Genomic DNA, 14631 nt, shown 5'->3' with positions numbered 1-14631 from the left:
GAGGGTGCTGCCGCGTTCAGAGGGAAGAGGCTATTAATAGCCATTTACTAAGAACACAGACACTTTGTAAAACAAACTGCGAGCGCCAAGCAGCTTCACCTTTGCCGCGGTTCCTGGTGCCCTTTGTGAGGGCAGGGTTGCCTCCCCCAGGCACTTTGGCTCGGCGAGGCACGAGAGGCCCAGCCGTGAGGCTGCCCAGGCCCCCAACAAGGCAGGGCCAGAGGAACCAGCAGTAGGCACGGCTGGAAAATGGGAAGGACAGACGCAGTATCTGCCTGGTTCGGTTTGCCCTGAGGACACGCACCCTTAGCACATCTCCCGCCACTCATGCTGGTTTTGCTTCAGATATGCCTGATCTGAGTAAATTGGATTTTCCTCCCTCACTGTTCCTAGAAAAGAAAGGAGTGCCAGCTTTACCCTCAAAGCTGATTTGATACCACAGTGTTCTTCATCCTGTGAGGAAATCTGTACTCCAGCCCACTGGTGCCCAGAGCCTCTGGTGAGGAGAGATCCAGGGATGGCTACAACATCCAGGACAGAACCTGAAGGTGCACAAGTCCATGGGACCTGATGAGATACGTCCATGGGTCCTGAAGGAACTGAGAAGTCCAGGTGGAGAGCAGTGACAAGTGGAGTTTCTTGGGGGTCTGTTCCAGGTCCAGTGCTGTTTGCCAGTGACATGGACAGTGGCACTAAAGGGAGGCCATCCAGAGGGACCTTGACAGGCTTGAGAAATGGACCAGTGCAAAAGATCCTGCACTGGATCAGGCCGATCCCAGGCACAATTACAAACTGGGTACAGAGCTGGTTGAGAGTAGCCCTGAAGAGAAGGACTTGGGGGTGCTGATTGATGAGAAGCTCAACATGAGCTGTCACTGTGCTCATGCAGCCCAACTGCATCCTGGGATGCATCAAGAGGGGTGTGAGCAGCAGATCCAGACAGATGATTCTCCCCCTTTGCTATAGTCTTGTGAGGCCCCACCTTGAATGCCACATCCAGTTCTGGTGACCCCACCATAAAAGGGACATAGATCTGTTGGAATGAGTCCAGAGGAGGGCCACAAAGACGATCCAGGGGCTGGAGCATCTCTGCTATGAGGATAGGCTGAGAGCACAGTAATTGTTCAGCCTGGGGAAAACTCCAGAGGGAATCTTATAACTGCCTTCCAGTACCTGAAGGGAAGGTACAGGAAGGCTGGAGAGGGACTTCTCACAAGAGTGTACAGCGACAGGACAAGGGGAAATGGTTTTAAACTGAAGGAGAGTAGGTTTAGACTAGATCTTGGGAAGTTTTTCAGTATGAGGGTGGCAAGACTCTGGAACAGATTGCCCAGAGAGGCTGTGGATCCCCCATCCCTGGAGGGGTTCAAGGCCAGGCTGGATGAGGCCTTGAGCAACCATGGCACGGAGGTTGGATTAGGTGATCTCTAGGGTCCTAAGCCACTCTATGAAATACGAGATGTGGTGAAGGAGGGCACCATTTTTTTATCAGAGTGCAACCTTTTTATGCCTTTTACAAGTTCCTCCCATTCTCCACCAACCAATCACAGCATGACAACAGTTCACACTAACCAATCACTGAATGCCTGAAGTGTTTACTGTGCAGCAGCTTCTCCAAAGCCCCCCTGGGATGTCCCCAACGCCCCAAGGTTTTTCCTGTGCAAATCGGCTCCCACAATGAGATGCTGCCTGTACACATGTGGTAAAGATTCAACCAAGTTTTTCTTGCCCTGGAAACTTGTCTGTGCCTTGAAGCTAGGCAAATGTGCTCACTCTTTCATTTCTTCCTTGTCTGGTTGCTTCTCAGTCTGTAATGCAGCCAAATATGCAAAGCCTCTTCCTAGTGAGCCTGATGACATCAATCCTCCACGGCAGCTTTGTGTAAATGCTGCGTAAATGGGATTTGTCCTATCTTAATATAAGCATGCAAATTGATCTCTGGACGTTCCAAACTTTCACACATGCTTCTATGGGCAAAGCCATCGTAGTGAAACGACTTGACCCACTTCTAATAGTTTACGTGCTTGCTATAAATTCATGCAGTAGTCAGTCACTCTATAAATATTCCCCAAGATTCTGTGTGAGCATAACTTCATGTTTGCTTAAAGGAAATCAATGCCCTGTGATCAGCTTCACTGTCAAGCTTTGGGATTTCTTCCATTTTCTTCCTTTTAAATACAACAGAAATCTGTGTTTTGAGTATTTTTTATTTTTCTTAAAGCCATTGATTAGAAGAAAGCCTAAAGTTTGTCCTCAAGTTGCTTGGTAACACTCAGCTTAAAACTACAGGAGCAACATCCTTCAGATGCTATGCAGCAGTGTGGTCCTCCAGGCAGGTTTGATCACCAGGCTCCTGTTTTCCTCTGGTATATCAAAACTCACCCACTTATCACGTTGGTGTCTGCCTACACCTCTGATATGGCAGATGAAAAAATCCAAGAGAGACAGTGCTATGGAGATCTACCAGTGGCATTGCCTCCTGCCAGTTAACTAGCACAAGAAAAATCTGGCCCAACTCTAGAGCTTAGTTTGCCTGTAGAGGGTCTCTGTTGTGACCAACCACAGGGTGATGGCCTTTCTTTCTATTCTAAGAGCTGTGTGGGACACATCCTACACTCTTCTTAGCTATATGAAGTTTTTGGCAAAGCCATGCATAAGAAATGTGACCAAATTTAACATATAATAAGCAGTTAGGAATATAAGTGTTTGAAATGTTACTGCACAGTCTATGATGGAATGCTTAGCTATACAAAAAAAAAAAGGGCTCTCTCTTCTCAGCTTCTAAGCACCTCTAAAAATCTGTGACTCCTCCAGTTCCAAGTCTGTGCTAAGAGCTTGTTTACAACAGAAACAGCAAGAAGTTAAACACTGAGGAGAGGATGACAAGGTTTCCAACTCTGTTCTCTGTGCCCTCCAAGATTCTTCAACAGACCCTGGCAGTGGAAGAATATCCAGTGAAACTGCCCTCGGGCTATTGTAAAGCTTAGATCCATTGGTAGTCCTCCCTCCCTTCCCTGGAAAAGACAGAAGGAACTGGCTGGCAGACATGGAGCAGAACTGCCCAAGTAGGCAGATAGGGGCCATTTTCAGAACACTGAGTTCCTCAGGCAGATTGGCATTAGCCAGTAAACGCTTGAGGAAACTGCCTTAACCAAGAGCTATTCATTCCTTCTCCCCAGGACAGAAAAGGTGTATTCTCTACTGAAGCATCTAACAATGGAGAGCAATGTTCCAGGTCCAAAACAAAATAAAGTAAGATACTGCCTGAGCTGAACATTAATACTGCCTTCCATGATTCCTGACATAAAGCAAGCTGTGTGCTCTGCAGGGGTTAAATTTGCTTGTGTAAAATCTGAACAGGAGCAGAAAGATCACAAAATCAGTGGGAGTCAAAAGAGGTAGAAGAATGCTGCTTATGCTTATCTGCTAATGTGTATGAAGTTACAATTACTTTACTCCCATTGTTAACATCCTCAGACCCAGGACTTGCTGACTTTAAGAGGGAACACAAATCTGCTCTTCAGGAGTTGCAAATTCATCCTTCATTTTACTTCTTCCTCACATTGTCATGCCTCAAAAGCACAGCACAGTGCCCCAGTGTCATGCTGCACCCACCCTGCTACCATTGGATTAACACGGAGCCAGTATTGTGAGTGTGCAACAGGCACAATCCTAAAGCCCTGTGTTTGTAGACCTACAGTAAAAGCTAGCTTTCTCATTATTTTGTTTTCCTGGAAGAATCACAAACTTGCTCAAAAAACGACAGAAGGGGGGAAAAAAAAAGAAAAGAAAAAAAAAAAAAAAAAACAGGCTACCTCCATAAGCACCAACTTGTTTTGTATTTAATAACTGAAAGAGGGGAATGCTTTGAGCTCAGCTTCCACTCCTCCCCACTCCACTCAGGATCTGAGGGGTGCCTAAAGTGCAATAATTAACCTTCTGAGGGACGAAGTGAACATTTTCATAAAAGAACTTCTAAAGCAGCCGTGGAGCTTCCCAGAGGTGTCTGTCCGGCCTGGGAAGTCCCATCCCCATGAAGCAAGAAGTCAAGGTGGTCTATGAGTGGTGGAGGACAGCCCTGTTTAAGGTGTCTCTCACCTATTTCAAAGCATGAAGTGTTTGGCAGCAATAGGAGACCCAGCTGCCCTCACTCACTCTTCGCTATTGTTTCTTCCCAAAATCTGCTCTGCGCATGGATGCAATGAAACCAGGGCAGGATTTAAGAGCATTACCATTTCTGTCTTGAACCCTGGGGCAGCCATACCAGGACGAGACAGAAGGCGGCACTCCAACACCACCAGATGAAAAACCATCGCCTTTAACACCTCCCGCAGGGGTCAGAGTTACCATCAAAGTAAAAAACAACGCACTCAAAAACCCAAGCAACTAATCAAACAAAAAAAGCAACCTCAGGAAAAACCAAACAGCCACTCAGCCACAGGATAAATGTTTTCACTATTAAAACTTCAAGTTTGCCACCAATAGTAATGCTTTTAACTTTGGGCTATGAAGGCTGAACGTGTCACACACCACCTGCTAGCTGTGCTCTCTCTCAGTTCACAGTGCAGCCTGGTACCGTGGTTAAAATTTGTCTTGGAAATAAAAAGCCATCTCCCACTCCACGTGAAAATGGCACTTGGGTGTGACCAGCCTCCAACTCGCCTTTGGACAGTTACTACCCGGGAGAAACCTGCTCGGAACAGCCTGGTGGGTTCACAGCAGGGTCAGCACACCCCAGGGCTGAACTCTCCCACCCAGGACGTACCTGGTGGTCTGCAGCAGCTGAACTGTCACCTCCCGTGTGAGGCTTGCATAAAGAATGAGTGGCTCATACTTCCGAGTAGTTATCCATGCTTTGAGGATTAACTCTCAGCTTTCAATATGTGTTTTCATATTCTGTACTGGAGTTAGTATTGTAGTTTCCTCAAAATCTTACATTTCATACCAGTTTGTAAAGGGGACAGCTTTTCCAGGTAGGAGACTGAAGCAGCTCAGGGAAGAAAACAAGACGAGACTTAATATTAACTTTTAGGACATATTTTCTTTTTAAAGGATTATTACTTGCCGATACATTAGCCAGGTTCATGAAGAACCACAGTGACAGAATAGGTCAGATAGATTTCTATTTTACAGATAGGAAAGTGAAACTGCTTTACTTTCTCCAGAGTCATGCTTTTTTCCAAATTAGACAAGTCTTGTCAGAGCTCCAACATGCTTCAGAGACCAGAAAGGTCATCTAAATCAGATAAACCCAATACAAATGAGCCAAAATTTTAAGCACTTAATAAACGAGCTCTCTACTTCCTAGAGCTGTTCCCTGACAAGCTCTCTCTCCTTTTTCTTATTGCCGACGATTATGGGTATACTGCATGAGGTGACATACCTGCATGATAAAGACACGGTGCTTCTCTGAAAGCTGCCTTCTAGCTGCAGGAGAGCACAAACAATGCGTTAGCTCTGCAGCAGCAGGGCTCAGGACCCCACTGCGTTAAGTCCTCTTTGAACACAGGAATACAAAGGCAACCTCATCCCCACACTTCAGTGAAATTACCTGGGGCCACATAAAGGACGCCTGGAGCCGAGGTGAAGGCTCCAGTGACATGAGCGGCGTTTTCCCCAGGCTTCAGCAGTGCCGAGCGGTTAAAGGGAGCAGGGGCAGGGTAAACATCTCAACGGTTCACCCCCCACATCTCTTTTGTAAGAACCCTTCTGCCTCTGTAGCGATATGCATCTGTCACCTGGAGACCACACTGACACAAAAGGAAGAGCCTGCTGCGGGTGCTCCCTCTGGCTAATACAATCAAACTCCTTCCCCGAGGTGCCAGCTTATCAGCACTTTTCGCTTCAGTGGGAGACTGCATGGCTAGCTGCTCCCGAACAAGGAGCCTCTGCCTCTGGCTATACCTTCCCTGTGTGGGACAGGAACCATGGGGGGTTTTTTATCCTTTGTAGAGCGCTTACCCCCAGCAGCCTCCTGCCCACACCCCGTCCTGTAAATAGGAAAATGGGAAGTGAGAAAGAGTTGAACACTTTCCTATGGGATCCAGACTGCTTTTAGAAGGTGCAAACTCCTCAAGAGTATTGAAAACAGCTGATACAGTGTCTCCTACCCTTATTAGGTAAACTGTCTTCCAAAATGCAGATTGTGTCAGCCCACCATTTACTACTGTATGGACACGTGACCTGGCATGTTGCTAACTCAGTTGCAGAGGTGGCTGACCACGGCCTTGCCAACAACACGTCTAGAAGGGCTTATTTTCTGACAGACAATTTTGAAAATGGCTAGATACAACGGGCCCAGTGTTGGGCCTGACCCACCAATTGTTGTTCATTGGTCATGAGGACACAGAGTAGTTGCAGAGATCCAGGCTGGATGCAGCAAGATGAAGCCTCAGGTAGGAAGTTGTACCAAGATCAGACTGTTTCTGCACAGATGGGTGTCTGCATCACTCTGCCTGTTAGTATGTCATTCCAGCCCCTGTTACACTGGATGGTGGAAGAGCTGGCAGCGTCCTATATGCACAATATGCTCATTTATGAAAAAAAAACCCTATCTTTTCCCCCTCCCCAGATGTTGTTTGATGATAGATTAAGGAAGAGATGTGGTAAATAATCAGTATAAAGTAGCTGGTACAAAAATCTCTTTACTTCTCAAGTGGGATTTGAACCTACACTTCCCAAAGGCAGCATTGCCCCTCTAATACTGCCAGATGGACAACAACAGCCAAAGGAAACTAGACACAGCTCTTCTCAAGAGGTCCAAAGTCCACATACCCTGGGCATGAAGCTTATGACAACATCACAGTCTATGTGTTACTGGCAATTCATCCGCCCAGCATGTCACAGAGAAGTAGACAGAGAGGTCACACTTCAGAGAGACACAAACTGTCACCACATCCCATGAAGACTGTGCTTTTTTATGATGTGCCCATGTCATCCCTTTCTCAGATCACAAATCAAGGCCAGTGATCAGATCTATGTACAAACAACTGTCACTGGCATCTTTTTCAACCCTGAGAGTATTCAGGTAATCAACAAAAATTTTCCCTGTAGCATCAGGCCAGAGAAACTCTCTCTTCTGGAAAACACATCTTCCCAGAATACCACTTCTTAAAATTTCAGCTGACATATCCATGTATCTGATGCAGCTGCCAGAACATACCAACACAGATTTGATTAGGATGATCTTGTAGCTGTCAGATGAAGCAATAAAAACAACAAACGTATCACCAGGCAATGGCAGCAATGGAGGAAATTAAGCACAAGTGTACATGAGAAAAATCAGGGTTTTAATAATAAATTATCAGGTAAGAAAAGTCATAAGGAAACAAGGAGTTCTGTTTGACATTTTTAAGATCTTTTCCTCATCAAATTCTTAGTCTTCAATTAGATGGTAGGCATCATGGGAGAAAATTGTCAACTTCAGGACCTGAGCACCCACCAGTAGTACTAGTCTGAAAGCAAAGTTTGGGATCTCAGCTTTGGCAATGCTCATGAGCAAGTTTTTCTGGTCATCTAATGTCTTATTGTCTCTCCTTTGGAATGAACATCTGTGGAGTCCTTGACAAAGTCCTTAGAAGCAATGCATCACCACCTATCTGCTCCCATGGCACTTGTGTCACACAACCCATTCTTGGTACAAGAACAGATCCACATTTCCACATCAGCCTTGACCTTCGGTGCTGTCTCCAGTCCACTCACAGGACTGCTCCTGCAACTGATATGTTGCTGCTTTATAAACATAACACTGCATTAAAAACAGTGTCACTCCATATCCTGAAATTACTCAAATTTAGAAGTTCACTTTTAAAAAAGCAAGCTGTTTTGTCACTTTGGCTCTGAAGCACAAATCCAGTTTACAGTTCTCTCTCACTTTAAAATTCCAGCCACTCTGTCATATAAATACAGTTGGATGGAGAAATCTCACCACCTTCATGGCAATCATCAAAAACCTGCAAAAGAAAGCCCTATGTCAGTAATTACATACAGCAAGCACTACCTAACTGGAAGTAACATACTCACATATTCTGCACCTTCCCCAGCAGAAAAGCAGTAGTCTAACAGAGGTCAAAATTTAGGAATTCCAACACCAGCTCTGAGGCAGAGAAATGGGAGCACAATAAAGCAAAACAGACACCACTCTAGGAAGTGATGCAAACGGGCACGCTGGTTTTACCCACACAGCAGATACAATCCAAGCAGGACAGACCAAAAGCTAGACAGAAATGAGTTAGCTTGTTAAAAAACAAACAGGCAAGCTTGAGATCAGAAAAAAAAAAATATATATGATTTGAAACAGGCTACACTTTACAGCACCCATTCACATGAAGTCCAGTAAGGAGACAGGATACAGCTGAGAAACATCCTGAACTAAAGAACCTTCCTCTTACACCGTAGCTAAGGCACCACAGACCACACTCCTAAGTGCAGTGGGCATAGAAAGCCATGAGAATCACTCACAGGCATAACCTTGCAGTGTGCCAGCAGCCCATGTGCATGATTATATTCAGAGTTTTCATGCACCCACCTATTCACACACAGAATTAGTTACTTACAGGGCATAGTCCACAGGGTGTCCTGACTAACCCAGTGGGTTGTATGAGAGGACTGACAGCTCTGTACAGCTTCATCTGTCCATCCACGCTGCCTACTGTCCCTTCCTTTGCAGCAATAATAGTCATCTCCACTTTTCCATCATATATTAGCGTGTTTAAAATGGTTTCAATGTCTTCCATTGACAACTCTACCTAAGAAACAATTTGTAAAATAAGTATTAGGAAAGATGTGGCACCACTAAGTCCTGCAAGGAGGAAATGAGCAAGCACCATGTGTAACAAATCCATAGAGTTCTGACCTAACCCACAAAGGCACCACTCTTGCTGGGTGTTTTATGGGGGTTTGCAGATTCCAAAAGAGAAGCAAATACTTTCCCAAAAGAAAAGCAAAGCCCCCTACCTCCCAAGCACTTCTGCATGACACTAGTCTTGGGTTACCAAAAAGAACCTCCCTAGGTACCTCAAAAGTCTGTATCATCCTAGCACAATACATTTCCAGTTTTACAGGAAAATTATTGTGAAAGATGAAAAAGACAAAACTGCTGAAGATAATACCTGTTGATGCTGACCAATATGTGCAGGAGTTTTTTTCTTCTTGATTTTTTTTTCCTCCCCTAAAACTGCTTGAAGTGAATAGGTAAACTTGAGAAAAAATATAAAATATAAACCAGCTGAGACTGTTAAAGGAAAACTTAGCACAAGTAAGTTTTACTCTGTCAACAAGGATACAAATGCTAATTCTTTCATACCTTTTTGAAAACCCAGTGTAAAAACTACCCTGGAATCCTATGCTGCACCTTCCTCAAAAAGCAATAAAATTGCAAAGCCCATTTCCACTACAGTAAGTGTAAGGTACTAAAGCACTTATTAGACCCTTATCAAATTTACAGGACCCTCCTCCTGAAGCTAGTCATGCACTGACAATTTTGAGAGTAGTCAGATGAATTTATTCTGACCTTACTGATACCCAGTTCACAGATGTATTTCCACACTTCATGGGATGAGGCAAATGAGCTGTTCCTCTGTATCATGGGGTTCTGTTTGCTCTGTTGAGCTGCCTCTGCCTGAGAAAAAAAGCAAAGATGAGCTACAGTCAGCACTCACTGTCAAGAGCCTCCTTCATGGTTCAGCTTCAGGCAGACCAAATTATAAATTTGCAAACCATTTCTGGGACATTTTTTTTATTCAGCATTTAAAGCTACGTCCTTAAGACTGATGTACATAGGACACTACAGTGCACAACCAAGCATAATTTTACACTAAACATGACACAAAAATTACACAATGATTTAGATGAATATGAAAGAATATCAACATCTGGCACTTTTTTGACACGAAAGATGTTTCTGCTGTACCTAGTGCCTGTTAAAATACATTTTAATGGAAGAGAGAAATGCTGCTATATGCATACAACTTATTTAATGAAAAGCAGGCTTCTCCTGAAAAAAAAGTCTTCTAGGAAAAGCTAGCTGACTGACTAGTGCCTTCTGCTCTCTCAGAAATTAGGAGGTCTCCAGGGAAAACAGTGCCTTTTGCTAGGTTTTTTTGGTCCTATGTCCTTTGCTGCCTAACTTGTCACTGGATCTTGGAGACAGAAGGCTTCATTCCCTGCACAGGGTGTGAAAATACAAATTATTGGAATGCAACACCATCATTCTTGCTGGGAAAAACAATCCAGTGTGGATTTGCTGATCCAGTTATAACAGCCAGCACCTACAGAAAACACTAGGGAAAACTTAAGCCTTGCCTGTCACTGGTTTTATAAAGAAAACAATTACTTGCACAAAACCAAATGGAAGATTACTTTAGTAGTGGCACTCACCTTACTCTGCAGGAATTTAAAACACTGTTGATTTAATACCTCCACAAATTCAGACTCGAAGTCTTGGTCACTGTACCAGGCCCCACCAGTCACCGAGCGGTCGGGCTGCAGGTTGTACAGCATATACACCTTCTTCTTGGATGCCTGAGAGAGAAAAGTGCACAGCTCTCAGCAGCTGACAGCCTGCCTTAAGAAAAGGCAGATTTAAGAAGATATTTACATAAGAAAGAGTTAATGACTCCTAAAATTCACCTATCCTTGACATGTCTGACCATCAATTAACACAGAGATAAAGAAAAGACACATTAGATTCCTAATCATTTTGTAGCAGTGCTGGAAGATAGAATTCTACTAACAATGTACTAACACAATACAAACCGCACTGAAGATCTCAGAGCTTAATTTTAGCCTATTGACTTAAATCCTCCTCCACAGCTGAAAGAGGGCAGGAAAGAGTCTTTAGCACACAGTAAAGACAAACTTCATAGAGAAGCTTTCAACTGTTTCTGCAGGCTTCAACCCATGCCCTGATGACAGGACTCTTACATGATTAAACCCTGCAGCTGAAGTTAGTCCTGGGGAGCCTACTTCCTTACTGCCACACTTAAGTGGGATGGACAGGAATGCTGCTTACACCCTGATATTAGTAGTCAGTTAACCTTCCTGCAGCAGTCATTCAGAGCAACTCAGCAACCACTGAAGCAATTTTAGCAGTGTTATGGCCCCTGTATGACTAGATGAAACCAGCATCTCTCACAAGAACATGAAAAATATATGCTTCTCTACGTCCTGCTTCTTTATCTCCATTTTATTTTTATTTAGGAAATCACTCTCACTCCCCCACAATTCTCCAAAAAAAAAGCACACATGCAAGCCATGGTGCCAGTTAGACTGGCAACTGAAAACTTACAACAGTTCACAAGCAAGTGGTCTTCCTGGTGTACCAGGCCCTGCCACAAGAGAATCCCTGCTGGGAGAATGTCCAAAGAACATACTAATCCTAAGGATTTGTAATTAAGCAGGTAAGGGAGATCAGGATGCTGCATGAGCATTAGAACAGTGTGAAGAAAAGCATGGAAAAGGAAAAGCCCTACTCTGCTAGGTGAACTCTTTGCACATGAGAGAAGAAAGTACTTGAGTAACTGGAACAAAGTAGAGAACCCAAGACTGAGACAGAATCAGATATCTTAGAAATTGTTTAAAGTAAACAGTACAATTCAGTATGAACCAGATAACTGAAGGGAGTTTCAGGATCTCCACAGGAAAGGAACCTTGCAAGGTCACTTGCAGCTAGGTAACTGTATCACTAGACCCATACAAAAGGCTCAGATTGCTTCAGTATCAGAAATACCAAATTCTGGTGCAGAAAAACTAGAACCAATGGAGAAAAAATAATTACAGGCAGGTTGCTTATTTCAGTGGAGAAAGGAGAAAAGGGTGTAAAAAAAAAAAGTTAAGAAACAAAAATGGAGAATAAGGTATAAAAATCTGAGAACATAGAGGGCAGGAGCTGCAGGCAGTAGAAGTATGGATGCCTGCAGACAGCAGAGAAGCTGACCTGTGCACTCAGATTGGGATACTAAAGAGAAACCCACCAGACTTCTCCCTAGATAGGGAAAGTAGTACTAAAGATTGGGTATGGCAGAGAAAATGCTGACAAAACTGCAGATTAGCAGCAAACAGTGTGAGAGGTTTGTGAAGGGTAACAGAACTGTAACAAGTTGTATGCAATAAAGAATTAAGAGAACTAAAGCTGCAATTTGAGTGTAATGGCATGTAATTATTAGTGGTGGGAAGAACTGTGTATTAATAGGGATATGTTTATTAATTAGATTAATAATGTATTAATCAGCTTGTTAGTAATATGCTGACTATTTAATAAACATAATGGCTCATATCTGTTGCAGCTCAGACCTACACACTAAAGGCAGAGAGTCAAACACTGATGCACAGTTAGTGAGAAAGCTGGAGGCAGAACAAGGTTTGCCTGGCCCAAGTCCTCTGTTCAAACATACACACCATGCAGCTAACATTTGAAATTATTTTTAAAAAAAGTTACAAAACACTCACTGCCACAGATTTAACTGCTTTAATCAGTTTCTTGCTTTCCAGGTTTTTCAGTATCTTGTTGATCTCCGTCAAAGGCAAGTTACTTTTGTATCTAATGTCCCTGCTCCAAATACCTGTTTAAAATCAGAGAAGTGAACAGAAATGAACAGAAGAAACCATTTGTTTCTGTATATACTCACAAACTGAAAGTCACATCACAACATTCCTTGACTCACTTGCCAACCATAGGACGTATCCTTGATCCTACCACTCCTGGCAAAAAGGAGGGAAGGGACAGAAGGGGATGGAACAAAGAAAACAACTAGCAAAATCACAAAAAGGACACTATAACCACCACACTGTCCTCCTGCCCTTCACCTCTCCTCTGAGAGCTCTTACAAGTGCACCCCACTTCACTGCCAATGTGAATAGATCACAACAATGTTCTTGCATTTTTAGGTAACTCGTGTTTGCTTCAATTCAAACCTGACAGCCAGTTCTAGCTGCCATGTCTCAACCACAGTGTGCAATGACTGCTGGGAAAAACTAGTTACTAGAGGTTTCTGCTGGCAGCACACCTGTTAAATCCAACATAGATATCACATTTAAGTAGTGAGTGTTCTGCAGATTCCTCAGTTTGACAGTCCCATAGTTAACTCAAATCCATACTCCAAATATTCTGAAAGAGCCCCTCCCCAAGAGTCAACCAGGACAGGTTGTTATTTTAATAGAAAATCTCACCTTCTCTTTTCTTTTTAAAAGGTGGACACTTCAAACATTAGCTACAGATCTGATATGGGGACTCTAATTCCATATTTGTATTTTCTGGGCAACCATTTAAGAGTGTGGACAAGAACACAGTTCCATAAGTAAACACAGTTAGTACCATTCACAACTATGATATATTTAAACTACCTTTGTTGCCTGCATCTTCTATAATTTGGTAAACCAGCTTCTCTTGATTGTCAGAGCCTTTCATTTTACTGCAAAATAAGACAGACATCAGGATTTTTGAAAGGTCCACAATATGAAAGAAGCTGTATTTTTTTTTAAACTGAAAAAAATGAAAAAAAAAAGCCCAAAGGAAAAAAACCCCTACACAATAAGCTAGCCACTGACAAATATAATACATGATGCTAAACCTCTCTGTATCAAGGCAAGCTTGCCTGTGGGAAGCCACAGTGAAAAGGGCACAGTATGAAAGAAAGAGTGACTAAGCAGGAGTCACTCAACTTGTCCTAACAACAGGGAATTCAGAATCATGTACTAACACAACTGTGGAAGATCAAACCCAGCACAAAATGTAATTTAGGATAACCTGTCTCTAGGCAGAACAAAGGGATAGATAGTAACATGCTCCCAGTGCTAAAACACAACTTTTCATTTGTCTGAGAAAGCCTGAACTCAGCAAGCTTTTTCTAAAGCATTTGAAAGAGAGGATGACACACCTACACTGGGGATCATTTTGAAGGATATTTCTGTCCAGAAATATGTCTAGACATCATATTTACTCAGATTTACACAGGTATCACAAGACATGGTTTGTAGGTAGATTTTAATAAATCAAATAGCATGAGTTCAAGTGGCCTCCTGGAACAGCTGTAAATATGTAGTGAGAGCAATGAAGACCACAGAACCACAGTTTGCAGATTCAGGCTTCAGCTGAATTTCACCTGAGCATATAGACAGGTCTGGACAGATCACTCTGCTGTCATCTGGATCAGGAACTCTACTAGCAAGTCAGAACTGTAGTCCCATGGCACCCCTTGTTCAGCAGAAACCACCATCCCTAAAACAGTTTCCAGGATCAGCTCAGGGCAGTTAAGTGTACCCCCCAGAAACAAGCAGTTATGTTCTGTAACACCCATGTTAGGGGATCCATATTATATTGCTGAGTGCATCCTCAGCAATGCTGCATCTGAGTTGCAGAGCTGTGCTGCAAATACATTTATCCAGCAAACAAGAGGCTTACCTTGCATTTTGAGAATCTTTGATTCTATATAGGAGACCTGCATTGCTCCTGAGAAGGTCCAGCTGCCCCTAGGAGAGAGAGGAACAATGCATTTACTGGCCCTCAAATAGCTTGCTTCAGAATGTGGCAAGAATCTTCTAAACTTCTAAAAAAAACCTGTCAACTGAATAAAGAAAAGGGAAAGCAAATATTTCTAACCACTGGAAGGAGTAATATTCTTGAGGGTACTTTTT

General features: G+C 43.3%; 1 protein-coding gene across 1 annotated transcript in view; it reads right to left on the bottom strand.

Moving 5' to 3' along the window:
• Window positions 1-7817: 7817 nt before the first annotated feature.
• The window catches only part of POLR3F (polymerase (RNA) III (DNA directed) polypeptide F, 39 kDa), an 8472-nt gene continuing 1658 nt past the window's right edge, over window positions 7818-14631 (bottom strand). The window contains exons 2-8 of the mRNA XM_008945196.1: window positions 14399-14466; window positions 13342-13409; window positions 12448-12560; window positions 10378-10521; window positions 9512-9619; window positions 8556-8747; window positions 7818-7952 (exon numbers count right to left, since the gene is read on the bottom strand). Coding sequence (XP_008943444.1) covers window positions 7875-7952; window positions 8556-8747; window positions 9512-9619; window positions 10378-10521; window positions 12448-12560; window positions 13342-13409; window positions 14399-14466 — 771 coding nt within the window. The 3' untranslated portion in view covers window positions 7818-7874. The remainder of the gene's footprint in view (window positions 7953-8555; window positions 8748-9511; window positions 9620-10377; window positions 10522-12447; window positions 12561-13341; window positions 13410-14398; window positions 14467-14631) is intronic.

This window comes from Merops nubicus, unplaced genomic scaffold (genome assembly GCF_000691845.1).
Source record: "Merops nubicus isolate BGI_N331 unplaced genomic scaffold, ASM69184v1 scaffold16038, whole genome shotgun sequence".
In the NCBI taxonomy this organism is placed as follows: Eukaryota; Metazoa; Chordata; class Aves; order Coraciiformes; family Meropidae; genus Merops; species Merops nubicus.
The sequence above is the reverse complement of the archived record's forward strand: the minus strand, read 5'-3'. Positions and strand labels throughout refer to the sequence as shown.